At 46.2% G+C, this 23744-nt stretch overlaps 1 protein-coding gene across 9 annotated transcripts in view; it reads right to left on the reverse strand.

Annotated features, from left to right (window-relative positions):
- Nucleotides 1–23744, reverse strand: part of B4GALNT2 (beta-1,4-N-acetyl-galactosaminyltransferase 2) — a 49470-nt gene that overhangs the window by 24711 nt on the left and 1015 nt on the right. For 2 of the 9 annotated variants that reach the window (XM_044999282.1, XM_044999277.1), the window contains exon 1: nucleotides 5732–5879. In XM_044999282.1, the coding sequence (XP_044855217.1) occupies nucleotides 5732–5748 (17 nt within the window). In that variant the 5' untranslated portion in view covers nucleotides 5749–5879. Of the gene's footprint in view, nucleotides 1–4745; nucleotides 4903–5620; nucleotides 5880–11623; nucleotides 11667–11791; nucleotides 11811–12324; nucleotides 12410–13061; nucleotides 13084–23744 lie in introns of those variants that run through there. The other 7 variants (XM_044999274.1, XM_044999281.1, XM_044999273.1 and 4 more) reach the window with 7 other exon arrangements.

Raw genomic sequence — 23744 nt, forward strand, 5'->3', positions numbered from 1 at the left:
GAACTGTGAGATGCTTGTGTTTCTTATTGGTCCTTCAAACACTGTGTCTTAACACAACACAGCTGGCACCAGCCCCCTTACTTATTTTGCTCTTTCCCAGGGCTTTGTGAGACAATGGTGCCTGTCAGTATTTCACTCTGGGTTTTCCCAGAAACCTCTGCTAGCCTGATTTTAGTCAGGTTGGCATAACTGGTTTTGTGCTACATCTTTATTCAGGCCTAACAGTCTCTAGAAGGAACTGGAAAAGTCAAGCAGCCACATCTGTTCTCTCATCCTAAAACAGAGGATGAGCGTGTTAGACATACCAGCTGCCGTTCCACATTTCAGGGTTTTCATGGCTATTGGCAGCTCCTCAGCATTGAGCTGTTCTTTGTGGACTTTTCGGAGACAGTAAATGGGTTTTGTTCTGCACTTTGCTTTGTGGGTTGGTTTATCATTTAGGATGAGTTGGGGTGTGCAGGGGCGGCTCTACAAATTTGGCCGCCCCAAACAGTCATGCCCGGGAGGCGCCCCCGAGCCGCAGGACCAGCGTCCCCTCCGCAGTCATGCCTGCGGCAGGTCCGCTGCTCCCGGGGCTCCGGTGGACCTCCCACAGGCATGACTGCGGCAGGTCCGCCGGCCCAGCCTGCCGCCCCCCCGGGAAAGGGCCGCCCCAGGCGGGTGCTTGCCCCGCTGGGCTCTGGAGCCGGCCCTGGGGGTGTGAATTGGCTGGGAGAGTCTATGGCCCTGCACTTTTGTTGCTGTTCATCAGGGTTCAGCTTACAAAAGGTGCTTTTGTACTATTACGACAGTTCTGTTATCTGAAATCAGTTTCCTCCAGCGGCCTTGCTATTCCTTTCCAATTTCTCACACTAGCATTTCCCCGAGCCCCATGGTTTTGTCACTGTTCAAATAATAGCTAGTAGAGAAATACATAGATAACTATGTTTTAACTACAAACACGGATACAGACTAACCCCTCTGATATGTTTTAACTGCACTGGACATTGGTCCCGCAACTCCCCCCACAGTGCAGACTTCCCTAAAAGGAGTGTACTAAGTCATGTCCATACAGAGCTGTGGTATTCATTGCACAGATGTGTATTTAATAACTTGCTATCTGCCTATCATGAAAATACTGAAGCCCCAAAGTGCAGTTGTTCAGCATTGGGGGGGTGGGGGGTGAAGAGTCAACTTCTCTTTGGGTGCCTAAATTTAGGCACCTGGGTTTGAACGTTTAGTCCACCAGTGTTCATAGCATGGCTTGTTTAAATGGTGGGCCCAAAAAAAAAAAACACATCTAAATCGTCTATAACAATCACTTCTAAATAAGCCCATTTAAGATGGAAGCACCCTCTGCTCTACTTCTTGTGCTTTAAGCTCATCAGCTTATCGGTGGGAGGGAATGACATGGGAATCCTGAATTTAAGGAGAAATGGATTTCTCACATCATCATAAAAAAAAGTTTTATAATTAAGTCTATGTATTTTGATAGAGACAATTAAGATCATGTGAGGGGAAACTGATCCTGAAACTGGGCACTAACAGGACTCAAAAGGAGGAAATCCAGCCACACAAAACCTATTCCAGGACCTAGCCCGACATTAGCAATACCACCGTGGCTTATTTACATTGACCAAGAAAGGAAATGGCACTTATAAAAACAGCGCAGTGTGAGGGGAAAGTCCAGCTAGACTTGGAATGCTGTCCATCCTGAAGGGCCCCATCCTGCAAGAACACGTACACAGGGAAGAGTCATTTCACTCACACAAGCTACTCCCCATTACTTCCGTAGTATTTTTTGAGCAAGTAAGTTACTCATTTGCCTACGTGTTTGCAGAATCAAGTCTTAACAGAGAAGTGAGTTCATTACAGGGTTTGTCTTCACTGAAGAATTAACTCAAGTTCTGTTCACACAAACCCCCTGAACTCCAAGTAGGGGTGCTTTTAGCTCAAGTTAGCTGGCCCATCAGGTGTATGGACTACAGCTGGTCAGCCATTAACACAATTGCTCTGTGCTAGGGTGGCCACTCACACATCCCCAAATGGACACTCTGGTACTTCTGGGAATGGTGTGGGCCCGCCCCCACCAGCATGACCTCGCATGCCTGGTGCGTACAAGCTCATGCTGCACAGAGGATGCCATTTTGAAGACCACGCCGCTCCACTCACACAGGCAGAAGTAGAATGGCGCATTCTTCAAAATGGCGTCCCTCGCCTGATACTGGATAAAATCAAGTCTGGTTTTGTCTCAGTACCAGCCGGGGGACAAGTCACCCAAAAGAGGACTGTCTGGTTTAAAACTGGAGGAATGGCCTTCCTACACAGTGCTGCTCACCCGAGCCATTTTGCAGTGTGGCACTTTCCCTTGAGCCAGACTAACTGGAGAGGAGTAACTTGAGATCACCCAGCAATGGCGACGTTTTAACCATAAATTTTCTTTAAGTTTTTCACATACAGAACAATTAGAGGGGGGGGGGGGAAGTACAAATGTTTAAGTTCCCATTAAACAAAACAGAAACACACATCATGGAAATATTTGTTACTTTTATGCATTGTAAAAGGCATTGTCCCTTTTGTTTTATATATCATTTTACTCAAGATCACTCAAATTGTATTGTGAAGGAAAAAATTCAAAAGAAAACAATAACTCTGGAAAAAAAAAAAGCTACTATTTGTCAGGCTTACATCCTCAAGTCATTTTCAATCCTATTCACACAAAAGACAAACTACCAGATAGTCATAAAAAAAAAAAAAGTCATAAAAAAAAAAAAAAGCCAGAGCACACAAGTACAGGGAGATTATAAAAACTGTGGATATTTTAAACAAACCAAAAAAATTAATTTTGCCCCCTCTCCCTTTTAAAATTATTACCTTGAAGAATAAAATTCTAGAAACTAAACAAAGAAGATAATAAAAAAAACAAAAACATAAGACATTCCGAACTAAAAATAAAACTGAGGCCCAGTCCTGTAAACATTTAATAATTGTGAGCTTTATTCCTGGTATCGGTATTGCCTCGTTTGCCGGATCATAACAAGATCGGTTACTTTTTGGCTGGTGGTAGGAGAAAGATTGTAAAGAAAGCATTACATGTCTGTCTTAAATGCTAAGTGCAATATTTCCACAATCTCCTCCCCAAAAGTAAAGATTTTGTTAGCCTTTTATCTATAGGCTTAATCTTGAAATCCTTATTCATTAAAGTAGTTTCTTATTATTTTATTGAAGTCAATATGGCTACTCTCCTGATTAGAGGTCATTTGTAAAGCACCAAAAGTCTTACAACCGTATGCAAAGTTTTGAGATGAGCGAATACAACCAGCTGCAAGTACAATGATTCACACAAAAGCATTGACTTGAAGTCGGGGGAAGGGTCTCATTACTATTAGGGCATGGGTGGTCATAAAGTGAGGTGTATTTTTGAGAACACCTTACATTCAAGTCTTTTTGTTGGCAGAAATACAGGCGATCAGGGAATACAAGATTACTTCTGCATTTACTCTTCTCGATCAATGTGGAAGACAGACGTTTAAACATATCTACGATTGCGGCCTTCCTGGGATTTACTGGGTTCCTTCGCACTGAGTCCCTCTTCTCTATTTTTAGTACCCTTTATTCTGAGGCATTATGATCATTTTTCTTTTTGGGACAAGAAGTGGCTGAGTTTAAACATCAAAGCAGCAGTCGTTTCTTCTCCCCTCCACCCCCCGCATCATTCAATATAGCTATGAGATGTGTGCACCTTTTTAGATGTTTTAAAAATACTTAATTATGATTATAGCATATTCAAAAAACATCAAGTTGGTTTGATTTACACACCTTTTCTTAAAGCTCATAAGGCATCATTAAGACCCTGTATGAAGACTCCCCTCATTCTTTCGGGTCAGGGTCAAAAGTTAGACAGTCGTTTCATTATCCTATTTAATCATTACATACACAGCAGTTTCCTCCTATAAATTCCCCCTTTAGCACCAACTTTGTTGTTGTTACAGGTTTTAAAACAACCCCTTCCCGATCTATCTACATGGAAATGCCTAACAATTATTTAAAATGTCTCCTAACAGATGAGGCTCTCTCATCCCTGTTTAGCTTTTTACACTAAGATTCTAGTATATTTGTTTTAAAAGCCTCAGTAGACAACAAATTGGTTTAATTTAGAAAGAGTTTTATTAAAATTAGCCATCGACCCACCTATAAGGAGAGGAGAGAGACATGCACTGACTGGGGATCTCTACAACTTTGCTGACAGTCAAGCAGAAAGCCCCATTTCAGCCCAGAACATTATAGCCTTTGCAAGTCAAAGAAAGGCCCATACCCACACCAGCCCTCAGGCATAAGAAGCACCTTTACTATGGGAGGGAGTGAAGTGTGTTTTGCCTGTTTGAGCAAATCAGGTTAGCTTTTAAGAAGCAAAAGCAAATGCTACTGCCGTTTGTTTACAAGGAGAGCTGTTCTGCAGCCAAGGGGTTTCCTCTCCTAACTAGTATCAAACACTAGAATCCCTGAGCTTCAATTCCAGGAAGGCTCTTCCCTTTAACCCCAGACAGTGCGTAGTCACTGCTACTGTAGTCAAAGTAAATATCTGCCAAACTCAATAGCCCAGCTCAATGGAACTGCGCTAGGTTTCCATTTGCAGAGTTTCCCCCAGAAAATCTGAAGCCTGAACACAATGGGCAGAAATTAGAGACAAATCCTTTTCGCTCAGTTATTCCACTTAAAAAAAATAAAACCACCACATACACAACAACAAGAAGCCACAATCAAACCTGCAGAAAGATCTCGGCATCCTCTGGCAGCTGGAAGCCCAGGAATAAGGAAAGATCCATTCCCAGAACATGCTGATTCTAACCAAACACCCCCAATGACCATGAGCTCCCCACAAGTAACCAATTGCACTAATCTGAGCTATATGGCAAAGAGAGCTGTCAAACCTTCCCAGAAACTCACACCCCTAGTACACAGGCACCCAATACCATCTTAGCTCCAGGTATTTAGTATCTAAAGCCCCACCCACACAGGTATATCCAATGCCAGCCCTGCACCTGATACTCAGTGTCTACAGCCCCACCCTGTTAACAAGTCCAATAGCTGCAGACCTACCTGAGAATCAAAGCATCAAACACATCTGTACCCTGAAGAGGTTTATAAACAAAACCACCTAAAATGAGCTAGGAGAGAATATTTACCTGCTCTGTGGGCTTTTTTAAAAAGCAATTGCTTTAGCGTGGCACAAAACTAGAAACCAGGAACTGCTGCAAAGTCAAATTGTTGGTGAAAAAACAAAATCTAATTCAATTATGTGTCAGTCTATTAAAATCAGGTTAATGACAAACTTCACACCACCTAAGCCAAAAGGAGAAGCCTTGTCCATTTCAATATAGCCAGTGACAACCCAGCAATGCTACTGGAAATGTTCTCAATTCTGAGATTTTCAGCCAAACTACTCAAAAGGTAAAAAGCTTCCTCTCAGCTGTACCATCACCCTATGCAAAATTCTCTCCATGAGAACAAAAGCCTATTAGAAATATACAGCAAACAAACTACTGGTCAACTTAGAAAGGACATAAATATTGATCTTTAAGCTGCAAACTAAGCAAAATAAATTTTATTTTGGAAATGTAGAAAGAGAACACATACTGACCTGTGTAGATACAGTCCTCATAAGAAATGCAACCCAGAACACCAGTGCCAGAAAGAAACCACTGGATAAATACAATTCACCAGTAAAACAACTTGTTAAATTATTTTTAAACTTATAATCCAGCTCATTCCACTATGCAGGAGCAAAGTCTGTGGGCCAGTTTTAGTTAATAATTGCTCTGGTTTGGATCAAATCATAGTTGTCAGCACAGACAGTAGGAACCCTGCCTATAGCAGTTTGGTTTGGTTTTATTCTTTCAGCTAACAGTTAGCTGCCACTGCCATATGACTCAGGGCCGCATATAACCCCTCTAACCTGTAGTGAAAATATGCTGTGCTGGCAAACCACACACATGTTTATTACATTTACTCCTGGCTTAAGGTAAAGCAATGCTCAGGTTATTGATTAAGCACAGACTAGGCAATAGCGCACGTAGCCCCTCCAATAGCTCACGTAGCCCCTTCACCAATTATGATATATTGCACAAAGGGAGATGGCTATGGGTGAACCAATCAATATGTTACAAGTAACTGTGATCTCATGCTCTTTGTTCTAATTACTAATAAAAACCCAGCTCAAGAGAGCTCGGGACGCCTGCTTAACAAACCTCTTGACTCCGCGTCTCCTTGATCCCAACATCTGGTGACCCCGACGTGATACACCGGATCCCGAGGACCCCTGCTCATCCGACTGGAATAGTCTAGGTGCACCCGCTGGAAACAGCCACTCGTGAGTATGGGGAGCGATTTATCAGTGCCACAAAAGGCTCATGCTAAGGAATTATTTAAGCTCATTGAGGGGAGCGGTTGCCCAGCGGTTACGCTGCGGCATGTAGAGGATTTTGTTAAGGAAATAGAATGTCAATGCCCCTGGTATCCCGAAGAGGGGTCCCTGCAGCAAGAAGATTGGCAAAAGATAGGAACACAGCTCTTTGAGAAACCGAGAGCAGCAGTACAGCACCTGCTCATGTGGCAGCGCTGTACTGAGGCAGTGGGAAAACTGGGGCCACAGGCGTCTCTCACTGCCGCCCCGCTTCTCGCGCTGACGACACCGCCTCCGTACCCGCGGGTGCTACCACCAGCACCTGCGGTGTCGGATACGGGGCAGCGGCCCTCGGATCCCTCCGTTAATAAAGGAACTGATCAGCCTTGTTTCCGGGGGAATCGTGGGGGCTGCGTCCGGGCGGCGGTTGCGTTGGCGCGTGAGACGGGGGAATTGAATTTGGAGGAAGAACATCAGTGGGAGGGGGAGTTGCCCATGTTAATGCCTATAGCGGCAGGAGTCGATGCACAGGGCAATGCCGCCAGAGAGTGGACGGCGCTACCGTATACAGTACTGAGGGAAGTGAGAAAAGCTATCACAGAGACAGGCATCAGGTCTAATTTCGTGGCAGGCATCTTAGAAGGAATTGGAAATGGCTACATTATGGCTCCACAAGATTGGAAAGACTTATTTCGTATGGTGCTGACCCCCGCCCAGTATATGGTGTGGGACAGTGAGTTTAGGTTAGCTGCTGTGGGATACTCAACCCCAGCTGCCACGCCTGACCAGATTTATGGAGCAGGCCAATTTAGCACTATAGAGGGACAGTTGGAGTTAGACCCAGATACATATATTCGTACTAAACTTAGTGTTATGAGAGCTTTCAGAAGGGTTCCCGTAAGTGGGAAACCGACTAGGTCTTTCACAGCCACCCGGCAGCAGCCTGCAGAGCCGTATCCGCAGTTCATAGATAGGCTCAAGGAAGCAGTACAGCGGCAGGTTGATAACGAGGAGGCACAGACAGAGCTTTTACGGCGACTGGCCTATGAGCAAGCTAATGCTGATTGCAAGAAGGTACTGCAATCTATAATACATCGCCCCTCGTACACTTTAGCGGACATGATTCAGGCTTGCGCGGATGTCGGTAGTCAAACCCATGCTATGGCTCTTTTGGCGGGGGCTATAAGACAAGGTAATAAACCCACGGGAAATTGTTTTAATTGCAAAAAACCGGGTCACTTTAAAAGCCAGTGTAGGGCACCCGGAGGGGGAGCACATAAAGGAAGACCCCAGGAAGGGGGTAGGCCCTCCAAAAAATGTCCTAAATGCAACAAGGGGTATCATTGGGCAAATCAATGTCGATCAGGACTGGGGCAGGGAAACCAATAACCGGGCCCTCCCCGGGCCCTGGAAAAACAATGGGGGCGGAAGAATTGACTACAGCGCAACCGGCAACGACCGGCAGTGCTGGAATAGATTTGTATAATCAAGAAGAAAAATCCTCATTCTTACCGGGGGAAGTTCTTTTAATGCCTACTCAATTAAAAGGGCCCCTTCCTGAAGGGACGGTGGGCATTATACTCCCTCGGTCATCAGCAAGCAAACAAGGAATTATGGTGGTTCCAGGAGTGATTGATGCTGATTATCAGGGAAAAATATATGTTCAGTATTGGAGTCACCTGCCTTTTACTTTAAGACGAGGGGACTCCTGGGCACAAATGATACTGTTGCCATATGAGCTCCCTGGAGAAAAATCACAGGTAACACGTACAGGAGGCTTTGGATCAACCCGTACTGAAGGCGACAGCGACTCTTCCTTTCACCCACAGGTGGCGGCGTTGGTACACCGAATATCCCTGCACAAACCTCAACGTAAGTATAACCTCCAAGGTAAGTGGCTGACCGGTTTGTTGGACACAGGGGCGGATGTTTCTGTCATAGCTGAAAAGGATTGGGAACCTAAATGGCCCTCTGAGATAGCCCCTGCGGTATTTGGGGTAGGAGGAAGCCAAGCATCTAAAAAGAGCTCTCAATGGTTACCGGTAAAATCCCAGGAACAAGGTCCCATAATAGCATATATTCAACCCTGCATATTGCCTTTACAGTTTAACATTTGGGGAAGAGATTTGTTAGAACAGATAGGGGCGAAACTGATTTTGGAAGATGAGTAAGCCTCAGGCTCTTCCGTTACAGTGGAAAACTGATAAACCAGTCTGGGTAGAACAATGGCCATTACCTAAAGAAAAATTAGAAGCTTTGCAGCAATTAGTTGAGCAACAATTGAAAGATGAACACATTGAGCATACTACAAGCCCGTACAATACTCCTGTTTTTGTAATTAAGAAAAAATCAGGAAAATGGAGGCTCCTTCACGATTTGAGGGAAATTAATAAAATACTAGAACCAATGGGCCCCCTGCAGTGTGGCCTCCCCAATCCAAATTTAATCCCTTATGACTACCAGGTGGCAATAATTGATTTAAAGGATTGTTTCTTTACAATACCGTTACAGGAAAAGGATAGAAAGTATTTTGCATTCACAGTGCCAGTCCTGAACAATGCCCAACCCACAACACGTTATCATTGGAAAGTGTTACCCCAGGGCATGTTAAATAGCCCTACCATGTGTCAGTATTTTGTAAACACTGCTCTTCAACCTTTCAGAAATAAGTTCAAAAAGCTACTTGTATACCATTATATGGATGATATCTTAATAGCCAGTAGGCCCCTACCCACCACATGGAAAAGTGAGTTAACTGATATCTTAAGTCAATCGGGTCTGGTAGTAGCCCCGGAAAAAATACAGGAATCCGAACCTTTTCAATATTTAGGTCATAAAATGCTTGCAGCATACTCCATGCCCATACTTCCAAAACTTACCTTGCCAAAAAAATTAACATATGTAGTACTACAGCAAATTCTGGGATCCATAAATTGGATAAGACCGTATTACAAGATTCCCACTTCTATGTTAACTCCACTGTTTAATGCCCTAAAATTAGGAAAGCAACCGGGAGACATAATATCACTAACAAACGAACAACGGGAGGTAGTGCATAAGGTCAACGAAGCCATGGCAGAAAGGTGGGTAGATAGAGCAGTACCTGACGTGCCCCCGTCCTTAATCATTCTTGGGGACACTAAGCAATTCATGGGGGCATTACTTCAACATACAAGTGAGAGAGAATTTATCCTCGAGTGGATGTATTTACCACACACACACAAAAACACACTCGTCCCATTGTCTGGAATGTTTGCTCAATTAATCACTAAAGGACGCAATCGAGCACTAAACTTGTTTGCCATGGATTTAGTAAACATTATTATCCCCATCCCCATCGCCACCTGGGAAGTTGCATGTATGCACTCGGAGGAGGTGCAAATAGCCCTAGCCAATTATGTTGGGTCCGTAACTTACCATACTCCCAAGGATCCTCGTCTCCAAGTTGCTCAGCATATTCCACTGAAAGTATTCTACTTGGTATCTCCCGTTCCCATAACAGAAGCTCTTACCATTTTCACCGATGGTGGCCCCTCCAGAGGGGTGGTTGCTTGGAAGAAAAATGACCAGTGGAAATCCCAGTTTACCTTACCGCAACGCTCTCCTCAGCGTGCGGAGCTAGCTGCGTTAATTCTTGCCTTTAACACATTTTCTGATCAACCAGTTAACCTCATAACAGACAGTTTGTATGCTGCCAATGTTGTTAGTAATATTGCTTCTAGTTGTGTTACTGCATCTTTGGATAATAATTTGCTTGGTTTATTTCTTTCCCTACAACTGATATTACGTCACCGACGACATCTATTTTTTATCGCACATGTTAGAAGTCATCAGCCTTTCCCCGGAGAAATCTCGCAAGGCAATGCCTATGCTGATAACGCCTTAAAGGCTTTCCCCTGCTCTCCTATGGAAAGTCACTCCTTACCTCACCAAAATGCCAGGGCATTGGCCAAGCAATTTTCCATACCACTATCTGATGCACAAGCGATTATTCAGCAGTGCCCTGAGTGTACTGGAAACCTCGCAGGACCCGCTATCGGGGTAAATCCTCGGGGGCTAGGTGCAAACCAATTGTGGCAAATGGACGTCACTCGGTTCCCACCATTAGCTCCCTGGTCCTATTTGCATGTAGTCATAGACACTTATTCTGGCTATATATGGGCAACGCCACAAAAAGGGGAAAAAGCCAAACACGTCTGTAATCACCTCATTCGTTCCTTTGCAGTGATGGGAAAGCCATCAGCTTTAAAAACTGACAACGGCCCAGCCTATTGCTCTTCAGCGATGGCAGCGTTCTGCACGCGATGGGGAATCACGCATACCTTTGGCATCCCATACAATTCCCAAGGACAAGCCATTGTAGAACGAGCTAATCGCACATTAAAAACTGCCCTCCTGCGGCAAAAACAAAAAGGGGGAATTGTCCCCGGCAGCCTGACAGAAAAGGAAGAATGGCTGGCTCAAGTACTGTTTACACTCAATCATTTAAATCTATTACCTTTCAATTCTCAATTTTTTACCAGGGCACAACGGCATTATCAGACGACTGAAGTTCTTCCTGCTCCAAAGGTAACCTATCGTCAGCTACCTGGCCCGGAGTGGAGCGGACCTGTGCCACTAATCACCTGGGGGCGCGGTTACGCAGCTGTATCAACACCGAGCGGCCCGCTCTGGGTACCTGCACGATACGTTCGACCATACAAGGATGGCTGCCAGACCTATCCTGGCTAAAGCAAATGTTTGCATATGTTATTGTTATAGTTGCAGGATTAATACTTTGTTGCTGCATATTACAGTGTATTCCTTCACTTAGCCTATTTGTCCAAGGCTGCCCTTGGCAACGACTTAATACAAAACAGAGCATTCATTATGCCTGCAAATTGCTTAAAAACAAAAAGGGGGAGATGTAGTGAAAATATGCTGTGCTGGCAAACCACACACATGTTTATTACATTTACTCCTGGCTTAAGGTAAAGCAATGCTCAGGTTATTGATTAAGCACAGACTAGGCAATAGCGCACGTAGCCCCTCCAATAGCTCACGTAGCCCCTTCACCAATTATGATATATTGCACAAAGGGAGATGGCTATGGGTGAACCAATCAATATGTTACAAGTAACTGTGATCTCATGCTCTTTGTTCTAATTACTAATAAAAACCCAGCTCAAGAGAGCTCGGGACGCCTGCTTAACAAACCTCTTGACTCCGCGTCTCCTTGATCCCAACACTAACCAAGCTCACCTGCACCACGGAGAGGCTTTCATCAGCTGAAAGGCAGCATCGTCTAGCAGGGAGGATACTGGAGAGGGAGTCAGGAGAGGTGGGTTCTGTTCCCAGCTCCTTCACTGGGCAGCTGTGTGACCTTAAGCAAGTCCCTTCACCCCTCTGTGCCTCTATTGATTTACCCACCCATCCTTTGGTCTGGTTGGTCTTCTTAGACCAGTGGTTCTCAAACTGTGGGTAGGGACCCTGAAGTGGGTCATGACCCCATTTTAATGGGGTTGCCAGGACTGGCTTAGACTTGCTGGGGCCCAGGGCTGAAGCCAAAGTCCGAGTCCCACCACCCTGGGCCAATGCCAAAGCCCAAGGGCGGGGCTCAGGTTACAGACCCCCTGCCAGGGACAGTGGGGCTCAGGCTTTGGTCTCCACACCCAGTGCAGCAGGGCTCGGGCGGGCTAAGGCTTCGGTCCTTGCTCCTGGGGGTCATGTTGTCAGAAGGGGAGCCAGTTACATCCCAGTTAGGAGGTGTGATTTGCATTCCAAGGAGGCAGAAGGACAAGAACGGGGACAATTAGGAGGTCAGGGTTAATAAACCACTAGGCCTAATAGTCTTGAGCCTCAAGCCCCTGCTTAGAGCTCAGCAGGAGCTGAGGCCTGCAGCACCCAGGAGTGCTGGGTGCCCCAACCCCCCCAGGAATCCTACTTGCCCCAGCTGGGCTTACCTTGGGCAGCAGAGGTGGGTGGCTTTTCTGGCTCCCCAGGCAGCCCTCCTCTGGCAGCTGAGGAAGGGGACTGCCAGCTCCATTCCTGGGAACAGAAGTCACAGCCTCAGCTCTACTTCCTGGATCAAAAAGCCAGGGGAGGGAGGCACCGTCCCAGGCCCTGACACCAGAGAGGAGCCCCCTTCAGTCCTGCCAACCACCAGACATAAAAAATCATGAGTTGGATTCCTCCCCCACCCCCTCCAAATCATGAGATTTTAAAGCCAGCATCAAACCAGGTCTTTTCAGTTGGTCTGTTTACTTTTAACCGCCCTCTACTCTTCTGGCTGGGTGTGGTCATTTCAGATTGAAAAATCAACCTTTGATGCACACAAAGGGCTCCTCTGCCTGGCTGCTTCACTTACCCTCTCCCCTTCCCGGGACCCACCAACACCACCTCACCAACTCCCTCAAAATGCTCCTTCCCTCCCCGCCTTCTCCTCTACCCAGATCCCAAGCAGAGGAGACGTTCCAAAGCCAGGGCCGGGTTTACAATGGCGCCATGGAGCCGGGCCCATGCTCGGAAGGGGGTCCCGGCCTGCTCTGCTTGTCCTGTGCCCTGAGACCCCCCCAGCCCGCTGCCCCCCCGCACACCACCTGCTCCTCTCGGCCTGCCCAACCGCCAGCCGAGGGCTCCTCTCCACCCCTTGGCCCCACCTGCCGAGTCCTCTCTGCCCCCTGGCCAGACCCCACTGCACCTCCGGTTCTGGGCCATCTCTGCTTCCCACCACCCGCGGGGCCCCACCTGTCTCCCCGGAGCTGAGCTGCCTGGGACTGGGGCAGAAGCCTGGCCAGTCTCAGCCAATGGGGGGGCGGGGGGGAGGCTTGGCTGGGCCCCTCCAGGCAAGTGGGTCCTCAGGGAGCCTGGCTGATGGCACCACTCCCGAGTGGCTGGAGCGATTCCCCGCCCCAGGACCAGCCCTGACTGCACTGGCTGCTCAGCCCGTCAGACACAGTTGCCTCCCAGAGGGCCGGTGAGTGCGACCAGGAGGCAGGTGTGGGGGAGTGGGTCTCTGGAGGGCCTGGGGGGTGGTGCTGGGCTGCAAGGGGGCAGGGAAGATCTCTGTGTTGGGGCACTAGGGAGTGGGGGGGTGTGGGGTGCTGGGCAGTTGTGGGGCTGTGGGCAGGGAGCGCTGTGCAGGGGTGGTGGTGTGCAGGGTGCTGTGCATTTGTGGCAGGGTCTGGGGGTGGGCGCTAGGGATAGCAGGTCTGGGCATAGGAAATCAGGGGGTATTCCAGTGTTGGGCAGGTGGTGGTGGTGTGTGGTGTGACATGGGCCCACCCCTGAGCAGAAGGGGCATGCTGGCAGCACAGGGCCAGGCAGGCCATTGTGGGTCTGGCAACTGCTGATTTGTAAATATTGCCCCTGCCATGCCATGCCCCTGACTCTGCCCTCGCCCCCGCCCCCCCGCTCCATTGCCCTCATGCAGGCCCACAACTATGTTTGGCACCAGGCCCACAAAAGGTTAATCCCACCCTGTCCAAAGCAGTGGGAGGCTTTTCCGTCACCCCACTCTCCCTCCTTCTGCCCCTGGACCCTCTTTGCTATAGGAGCGTACATGAAGCTAGGTCAGTGGCAGGGCAGGGCTGTGTCCTTCCCTCCAAAACAGCATCACAGAGGTCTGCCACGTGCCCAGCCCTAGAAATCACAGGGCTGGGAGAAGCTTCTTGCATCATCATGACAGCTCCTCCTGCATGCCCACAAACTTCTGTGATATGCAATAGTTGGCAATAATGCAACACTGGTTTCCCCTGGCTACTTGGAGGGTATTTCCTCTACCCACCACTACCCCAGTCTGGGGACTTGACATCCAATCTCCTCCATCTCTCACCCCATTGCTATCCTCTGTCCCCACCCCCTTCCTGGCCCCACATCCACTACCCCCCATTTCCCTGCAACCCCTAAATCTGCCTCCTGCTCTCCTTTACTCTCCACACTGACTTTTCACAGAAGTACTTTTCTGAGAAGTAAGCGTGACATGGTATTGTGGCCGGACAGCAGTGCCTGCTGGCTGGGAGCCCAGCGGTGCCAGGACTCAGCATCAGCAAGCCCCAACACCAGTGCTTAATTTGTGCTGGGGCTTGCCAGCAGCCAGCTCCCTCCAGCTCTAAAGGCAGCATCGCTGCCAGCAGCAGTGCAGAAGTCAGAGTAGCAATACCAGACCATGCCACCCTGACTTCTGCACTGCTGCTGGCAGCGGTGCTGCCTTCAGAACTGGATGACTGGCGAGCAGATGCCGCTCTCCAGCCACCCAGGCTGGGCTGCACAGGAGGGAGTTTCTGAGCTTGTGGGCTCCCCCAGCCGTACAACCCCTGATCACTGGGCCCACAGGAAGGGGGAACTCAGGGGTTCACCCACTAGCTCCACTAAGGGGCGAGCCTTCCTGTTAGCCAAAAGGGCTCGTTTCCCCCTGGAGCTTACCTAATTACACCAAGGAGGCACGGAGACAGGAAGACAAGTACCACACCCTTTATTGATCGGTCAGCTGAGCGGGTGCTCTGATCGGCTAGTGCCAGAAGAGAGACACACCTTCCATGGCCAGATGGGCTTACCTTTATACCCCGAAACAAACAACTTAGCCTACGTTTGTCTACGTCATTTGGTTGACCTGTAGAACCTGTACATGCATCTGTTAGGGGATAATTGGATATGCAGGATACATATATCATTTTGTGGGGGCTACAAGATACATCTGTTGAGGATACATTTGTCATTCTGAAGGGGACACAAGATACATCCGTTGACCCTTTGTACTAGATACTTTGGATGCATACATGTGAACACAGCTGCATACACTTGGGGAGCCAACATATACTTGGGGAGCCAAACAAAACTGATAAGCGAAATAGCTGACTTAGGTAGATACACGGCCTTCAGTCTAATGAGTTCTGTAAGCTTTCCAACACAGTTTGGACAAGCATAACATAACTTTGGTTTACTCAGGCCTAATACGGAAAGGCTTCATTAGCACTATGATTTTTCCAACAACTCCCCCCTTTGAGAATACTCACCAAACCTTTTGGCTGAGTTTTCTCACACCTTGAGGCCAAAAAGCAATGAAGCCCTGCAGAAATATTTACAACTGCTCTTTTAAGCTTAGTCACCCCCCTACCCAGGAATGAATGCATGGACAAAAGAGTGGAACCTTGTTCATTTAACAACTAAGGGATCGGGGCACTGACTATAACTCAGGTAGGTATACCCAGTGGTTTAATTTCCCAGATGTCTCGGTGAATAATTTAATCCCATATGCATCCTCCCCATGGACCCGGCAGGATTCGGTATGTGGGAGCCACACCCACCCCAACCGGTCCATATGCTTGGAAGGAGCACTGTAAATGTACACACTTCCACCCAGAAAGTGTCCAAGTATGTCTTCATGACCACAGATCAGATGGTACTCCTGATATGTCTGTAAGGGCAGTGGGTCAAGTCTGGTGCTCAAGATCACTTCAAATGGCCATCAGCTGGTCATCGAGGAAATCCTGAAATTTTAAACATACTAGATCCCACTGCAATGCCTTCCCAGCCTCAGTGATATTCAATACCATCTCTGTCAGTAACTTCTGGGTTATAGAACTAAGGGTGGAAATGACATGTAACTTACCAACTCCAGCCTATACTTAAGATAGCTGAGCTTCAAAAATAAGGCTAGTGGCCTTTTCTAGTTGGCCCAATTTCTTAGCATATTCTTGGCTTTGAAAAATAATTCAGATGACTGCAACACTATTGGCCCCAGCCCACAGGGATCTGGTCAATTCCCCTTTCTCCAGAGGAAATAACCCAGGCTCTTTGTTGTGCTAAGCTAATGGCAGCCCCTTGTGAGCAATCTGGGTATGTAAAAGTGATCTGAAAACTGGATAAAGACAATGTCATTTAAAATCCAATTAGGAAGGGCAATACATACTAAAGGATTTATCCAAAACACAGGGCGCAGCCTGTAGAATAAACCCCAAAATCCAATTAATTCCACATTCCCAAACATGGGTCCCACAAGTTTTTTTCTGCCAGTGTATAATTCCTCGGGTTTCTTCACCAGGGTCAGTTCTCAATGTCCTTTTTAGTCAGGAATTCCTGGACTTTGGCAGTGTCAGTGAAGTGAGTGTTTCTTCTAGAAAAGTTCAAAGGCACAGTTGGTCTGTCAGTGGACAAGGGAGAGGTTAGCTAGCACGTCACCTTGTCCTTTTTCCCTGCTGTCCAGAAGCACAGTTGAACTAGAAGAAAGAATAGGCTAATCATATAGGAGAGTTCTCCTGATGTGGACGGGTCTTTTTGCAGTGAGAATCATGGGTCCAAGCAATCAGTCTTTGGCACATCACAGCGGTGTTGGTAATCAGCAGGACTCAATAAGGGCCTTTCCAGTGTGGAGCCAAAGCAGTCTTCGTTGGTGGACCTGTACATTGATCCGGTCTCCAGGTTCCATGGAGTGGCAGAGCTGCTAGGGTCTTCGGGTAGTGCGTCTTTACCTGTGTAAAAAGGAAACCTAACACATTGCATTAGTGTCTTTGCAGATTGTACAGCCCCCCTTTTCTGGTTGTTAGCCAAGTGTCCTTGAACGAAGTCAGTGTATCTCTCTTTTTTTTTTTTTTTGGACTGAGCTTGCTAGTTAAAGTTTTTCTCATTTAACTCGTTCTTTTTCCTTTTCCCCTTTTTGGCTTCCTTTTTTTTTAACCTACAAAGGAAACTTTTACGTTTTACTTATACACCTTTTGACTTTTACTTTTTACTTATACACCTTTTGTTAACAATGAACACATACACATTGCTGTTATACAGTACATTAGTCTTATTATTTAATATATGCCACATATACCCTTCTACTAAAATAACATTATTACAGAGCTTTGGAACAACAAGCCAGGACAAGCACACCCACTTTGATGAGTTCATTTAATACAAGCTCTAGTTCAATAGCTTCCCACCATCCCCAGCCCTCTGGCTAGAAATTTGAGGTAGCCAGAAGGATGCCATGCACAATATGGGGAGTGGGTTAACTTTTCATGTCCTCGCTTCCAAAGACTGTTAGTATGCAAATTTTAACAACAATTTTCAATTAAAAGATTTGGCCAATGTAGTTTCTTTCTCTTACTTAAGAAAATATATTAGACTTTAATAGATCACATTTTTCTGATGTATCCAAACACTTTGTATTTTAAGTTGAACAAAACAAATATCTGCATTTCAATTCAAGCCTTCTGCTTTATTTCAAACCAGACCATCCCATGAAAATATTTTTACTCTGCCAGTAAATCACGATACGTTGAATGCTGTTCAGCTGGCATTAGTTTTCTTTGATTATCTGAAAGACCAAAACAGAGGTCTACCCCTTCTGGGCAGTCAATTATTGCTTAAAATATACAAATACCCTTGTTGATTTCAGGCAAAACAAGGGAATTACCCCATATTGTCTTATATGTGTTTCATAGACAGCCCAGATTTCAGTGGCCTCTACCTTATCAGTTAGATAATTTGCATTAATACAGATGCTTTCTGGCTTGCTTTTTACTTTTAACTCCTGCTTTTAAACACTGAAAGAAAACATCACCACTTATAGTGCCTTAGAGCCTAATAAATTTTCATTTACATAGCACTGTATACATTCTTCAGCTAATTCAACAAAATTGTTCATAGCCAAATGATTGCAATCTAATAATTTCTTTGCCTGAATTTATTTACAAACATTTAAAAAAAAAAAAAACACCAAGAACTTTTCTCTTTAGCATTTTTACAAAGTTCAACTACTATTCCCTCCAGCAACTACAGAGTTAACTTTTCACTCTCCTTCAGATCACTTGCTCTTTCCTTATATCACTTGCTTGGCTCCCAACAGCCACTTACCAATTCAAATCGCCATTCCAAATATCCTTCTGAGTATTTGAAATCCCCATGCTTATACTCACTTACTTCTTCCTTCCACGAGACCCTCAAAAGTTTCCAACCTGTTCTCCAAGCTCTCTGTCTGTTGCCTGCCTGCCTGGGCCCGATCCTTTTTTTTTTTTTTTTGCTGAACCGTTTCTTTCATGGGCTTCTGCCCCCACCCTTCTGGTCTTTTGCCTAAAACATTTTATTCACAAGACTACCCGAGTCCTCCCGTGTGAGGCTCGCCACCTGGGCAAAATGCATGGCCCACTGGCGTTTAACTATTTAATTGCCTCTTGTAGCAAACACACTGCTGTTACGGCGTATGCTGAGCACAAATGAGTAAATTTTAACAAGTCCCTAAAGGACTGGTACTTGCTTAGCCAGGGCTTCCTTTTCTAACTGGAAGTCCTGTCTCAAGGCCTGCAACTTACCCTGGGCGCAGGTTTGAGTTGCTGCCTGGTTCATGATCTATGCTCTTAATTGCTCAATTCTAGTTATCAAATACACACATTTTTTTTTCTCCAACTACTCTATTGCCCAGTCCTGCTACGACTGGGGGTAGATCCTTTCACCTGCCACCCTTCCTGGTCAACCAGGGTGGAGAGAGGAATGCTAAACCCTTCTCCAGTTCTCAGACTTACTGCAGCTGAGAGTGGGCACACCTTTAATTATGCAATCCTCAACATATAACACCAACAGAACCAAATAAAACAAACATAAAACAACAAGGGTAAAACAAATAGATGGTGTAAATTCTACAGGGTTCCCCCATTCTCTATTGCTCACCAAACTGTGACAAATTTCTGTTACCAATTTATGCCTCATGTCAGGTGATCAGGCTGACATTGCAGGACATTGCAGGAGGATAGAGAAAATACACCATATAACCAAATTTTAAAGCTTCATTAAAATGATAAAACAACAATGGAGAGTGTTGGGAACGCTTCCACATCACTCATAAAAAAATATGAATGCCCCATACTTACACATATCCAGACTGGCCACGTCTGTATATAACATTCAAAAAAGGGGAATAGGTGGACGGGAGATTATCCTGTATACAGCTTGTTCAGAATTTCCAACATGCTTCTGCTCTTGGGAAGGCTGTTCTTTTACACCCTGGAATCTCCTGCGGTGTCTCTTTCAGAGATTCTAGTCCAGGTCAGCTACCTCTGGCTTCTCCAGTGTCACCAAGCCACACCAGCACCGGCATCCGTCACAAAGTCAGACTGTTGGATCTCACCAAACAGTTAAGCTTTGCAAATGTAATCTCAGTTCTGTAACTTGTACTGCCTTTGGTTTGCTTGACCTTGAGCATAAAACAACTTTCTCTTTTTATCTCTGGGCGAAGCTGAGTTTTAAATTAACCCGTTTCTAGACAAATTGCTCACACTGTGTCAGAGGCTTTTCTTTGGTGATTAAAAGCTCCTCTGAGATATATGATCTTATCTAGATTAAAGATCCCTTTTAATGGGCATTGTTTAGATGGATCTTCACGCGTATAAAGATTCCAATTCTCTAAATACCTGCAGGTTTTAGAACCATAATGTACGTACATATAATATGCTGGGGTACCCTTAGGGGGTGAGGTGGAATGTTTAGACTGTCCCTTACCCACACGGAAAAGAAGGGGGGGAGAGAAGATGGGTTCACACGCTCCTAGACCCGGTTACAGTTTTGGCTTCCAGCATACCAATAGAACAAGAAACAAAAGTACCCCTACCAAAAAGAAAAGCCAGCCCTGGGGCTGCTCTAAGTCCCAGTAATTGTTCAGCACGGCCCACGGACTCGTGGAGTTAATGGAATTATTCATTAGCCGTGTCTGAACCTAGGTACCTTAACCAGAAAGCTTTTACCCACACACACCTTCCTATTTGTGGGTTTCTTTACCATTAGGGGCCCAATGTCCCAACCCTCACTCTTCGGGGGCGTTAATCCTCAAACCCAGGAGGTAACGCACTTACCACGCCCGGAGTGGCCACGTCTGGCAGGTGGACTCCCCTCTTCTGGTACTGTCTTGCCTCCGTGTCAGCTGGAGTTCTCTGTGGAGGGGGCGTAGCCGTCCCGGCCGATTGCGGCGACCCGGAGCTTGAGCAAACCAATAGCTCAAGGTGGCCACTCTCCTGAGCCGTCCTCGGCCGCCGGTCAGCGCCCCCAACAGGGAGAGAAGTCCCTTCGTGGTCGCCATTTTGTTAGCCAAAAGGGCTCGTTTCCCCCTGGAGCTTACCTAATTACACCAAGGAGGCACGGAGACAGGAAGACAAGTACCACACCCTTTATTGATCGGTCAGCTGAGCGGGTGCTCTGATCGGCTAGTGCCAGAAGAGAGACACACCTTCCATGGCCAGATGGGCTTACCTTTATACCCCGAAACAAACAACTTAGCCTACGTTTGTCTACGTCATTTGGTTGACCTGTAGAACCTGTACATGCATCTGTTAGGGGATAATTGGATATGCAGGATACATATATCATTTTGTGGGGGCTACAAGATACATCTGTTGAGGATACATTTGTCATTCTGAAGGGGACACAAGATACATCCGTTGACCCTTTGTACTAGATACTTTGGATGCATACATGTGAACACAGCTGCATACACTTGGGGAGCCAACATATACTTGGGGAGCCAAACAAAACTGATAAGCGAAATAGCTGACTTAGGTAGATACACGGCCTTCAGTCTAATGAGTTCTGTAAGCTTTCCAACACAGTTTGGACAAGCATAACATAACTTTGGTTTACTCAGGCCTAATACGGAAAGGCTTCATTAGCACTATGATTTTTCCAACATTCCTGCCTGCCACCAGGCTGACAGCTCCAGGCAACATTGCCCACCACCTGGCTGGCTGGCCAGGGGCTCCAAGCACAGGCTTGCCCGCACTCACTCCCGCTCTGGCAGCCTACACCCATGAGCTTGAGGCATGGATGGCACCTCCTGGGCCACTGTGCCTTGGATGGTCGCCCATGTGACCTATGAGGAAAGGTTAAAACAATGGGGCATGTTTAGTCTTGCCAGCAAGTTAAAGAAGTATGGGCTGGATGAATGGACCATAAGGTGTTTAGAAAGCTGGCTAGATCATCGGGCTCAATGGGTAGTGATCAATGGCTCCATGTCTAGGTGGCAGCTGGTATCAAGCGGAGTGTCCCAAGGGTCAGTCCTGGGGCTGGTTTTGTTCAATATCTCTATTAATGATCTGGAGAATGGCATGGATTACACCCTCAGCAAGTTTGCAGATGACACTAAACTGGGAGGAGTGGTAGGTACGCTGGAGGGTAGGGATAGGATACAGAGGGACCTAGGGGTTACAGTGGACAAGAAGCTGGATATGAGTCAGTGTGCCCTTGTTGCCAAGAAGGCTAATGGCATTTTGGGCTGTATAAGTAGGAGCATTGCCAGCAGATCGAGGGACATGATCATTCCCCTCTATTTGACATTGGTGAGGCCTCATCTGGAGTACTGTGTCCAGTTTTGGGCCCCACACTACAAAAAGGATGTGGAAAAATTGGAAAGAGTCCAGCGGAGGGCAATAAAAATGATTAGGGGGCTGGAGCACATGACTTATGAGGAGAGGCTGAGGGAACTGGGATTGTTTAGTCTGCAGAAGAGAAGAATGAGGGGGGATTTGAAAGCTGCTTTCAATTACCTGAAAGGGGGTTCCAAAGAGGATGAATCTAGACTGTTCTCAGTGGTACCAGATGACAGAACAAGAAGTAATGGTCTCAAGTTGCAGTGTGGGAGATTTAGGTTGGCTATTAGGAAAAACTTTTTCACTAGGAGGGTGGTGACACACTGGAATGGGTTATCTAGGAAGGTGGTGGAATCTCCTTCCTTAGAGGTTTTTAAGGTCAGGCTTGACAAAGCCCTGGCTGGGATGATTTAGTTGGGGATTGGTCCTGATTTAAGCAGGGGGTTGGACTAGATACCTCCTGAGGTCCCTTCCAACCCTGATGTTCTATGATTCTATGAAAAGAACTCCCATCATTACAAAGAGGATCCGGAAGAGAGAAACCAAAATGAACAAAGGTTTAACAAACCTGACCTAGGAGGAAAGCTTAAAACAATGGGGCATGTTTAGTCCTGAGAAAAGGGGGGGGAGGGGGCTGATAATCTTCAAATAGGTTAAGGGCTTGTTACAAAGAGGACTGTGATAATTTGTTCTCCATGTCCACTGAAGGTAAGACAAGAAGTAATGGGCTAAATCTAAGGCTCAGGCTCTTCTCTGAAGGAATACTGGGAAGGAGGAGAAGGTGCCACCCCTCCACTCCCTAGAAGAGACCTGGTAGGAGAAGGTGGAGTAGCCTGCTGAGTCAAAACAACACAGCAGATTTGTGGGAGCCAGGGCCTGGGAAGGGTAGGACATACCAGCCGTGGTGCCATTTGGGCCCCTGAGGTTCAGATAGACATCCGGGTGAAAGGGTGATAATCAGAACCCTTTAAAAGTCGGCTCATCCCTAATTTAAATATGCATTTGAACCCTGCTGCTTTATTGTTTTACAGAATTTTTAAAATTTTGTTCAAGATTAATACCCCTCGGACATGCGGTCTGTTTGTGATACAGCAGGAGTGGTGGCAGGCAAAGCTGGGCCACTTTCAAAACTGGCCTGTGGGAGGGGAGAAAAAGCCTGTCGCCGTCTCACCACAGAGGTGATTGTCCCCATTCCCAAAGGCAGCGGTTAGGGTGTAAACTGTGCAGTGTACCAGTTAAAGGAGCGGTGATCTTCAACGGTGAATGATTAAAGGGATGGTGTCAGGTGAACACAGGCCCACACGGTTGGTTTTATGACCCAAAGAGCAATATTTGGCCAAACTAGAACTGTTTCCATGGATACTTTTTTAAATGAAAGATTCCAGTAGAAATCTGTATTTCACCACCTGAAAACAGCAACAAGTGTGCCAGTGGGGAAGGAACTGAAAAATTAAATTGATTCTAAACAGCAGCCAAACAGATCACAGTGCAAAAAGTAAATCATTACTGGAACACAAATTAGATTCTTAGCTGAAATCGCTTTAGATTTAACATCCTGGGAAATTAATAGGACTACACGGCCTATAAATCAGGGCAGAGCTGGTCTTTACAAAATTATTTAGTGTGTGTTAAAAGAGTTAAGGAAATTATGTTTTTTAAAGATGCACCCAATTCATCCCAAGATAAACTCCACTGACTTTAAGGATATTTTTTTCCCTCCTTAAACAAAACAAAAACAAACAAACAAACAAAACCTGACACTGTCCCTTTAATTAGATCTGTTCTAGTGAACTACAAAACCTACAAATCTGTAGTTTCACTCCACATAGGAGAGGAGGGGGGTTTATCAATGTGAAGCCCCCAGCTATTCCTTAAACAGCCAGTGCCTATGGAGTACATTAGCTTCCTGCATGTCAAACTAGGGGACATGACCTTATATATAAACAATTCATATTTGTTTATCTACCTCTTTGTGACAATAGAATAAAACAGGTAGTGGCAATTCCACATGCTGTAGTGTAGAGGAAAAAATTACTTTCTTTTTCTGA

The sequence above is a fragment of the Mauremys mutica genome, chromosome 25, assembly GCF_020497125.1.
Source record: "Mauremys mutica isolate MM-2020 ecotype Southern chromosome 25, ASM2049712v1, whole genome shotgun sequence".
Lineage (NCBI taxonomy): Eukaryota > Metazoa > Chordata > Testudines > Geoemydidae > Mauremys > Mauremys mutica.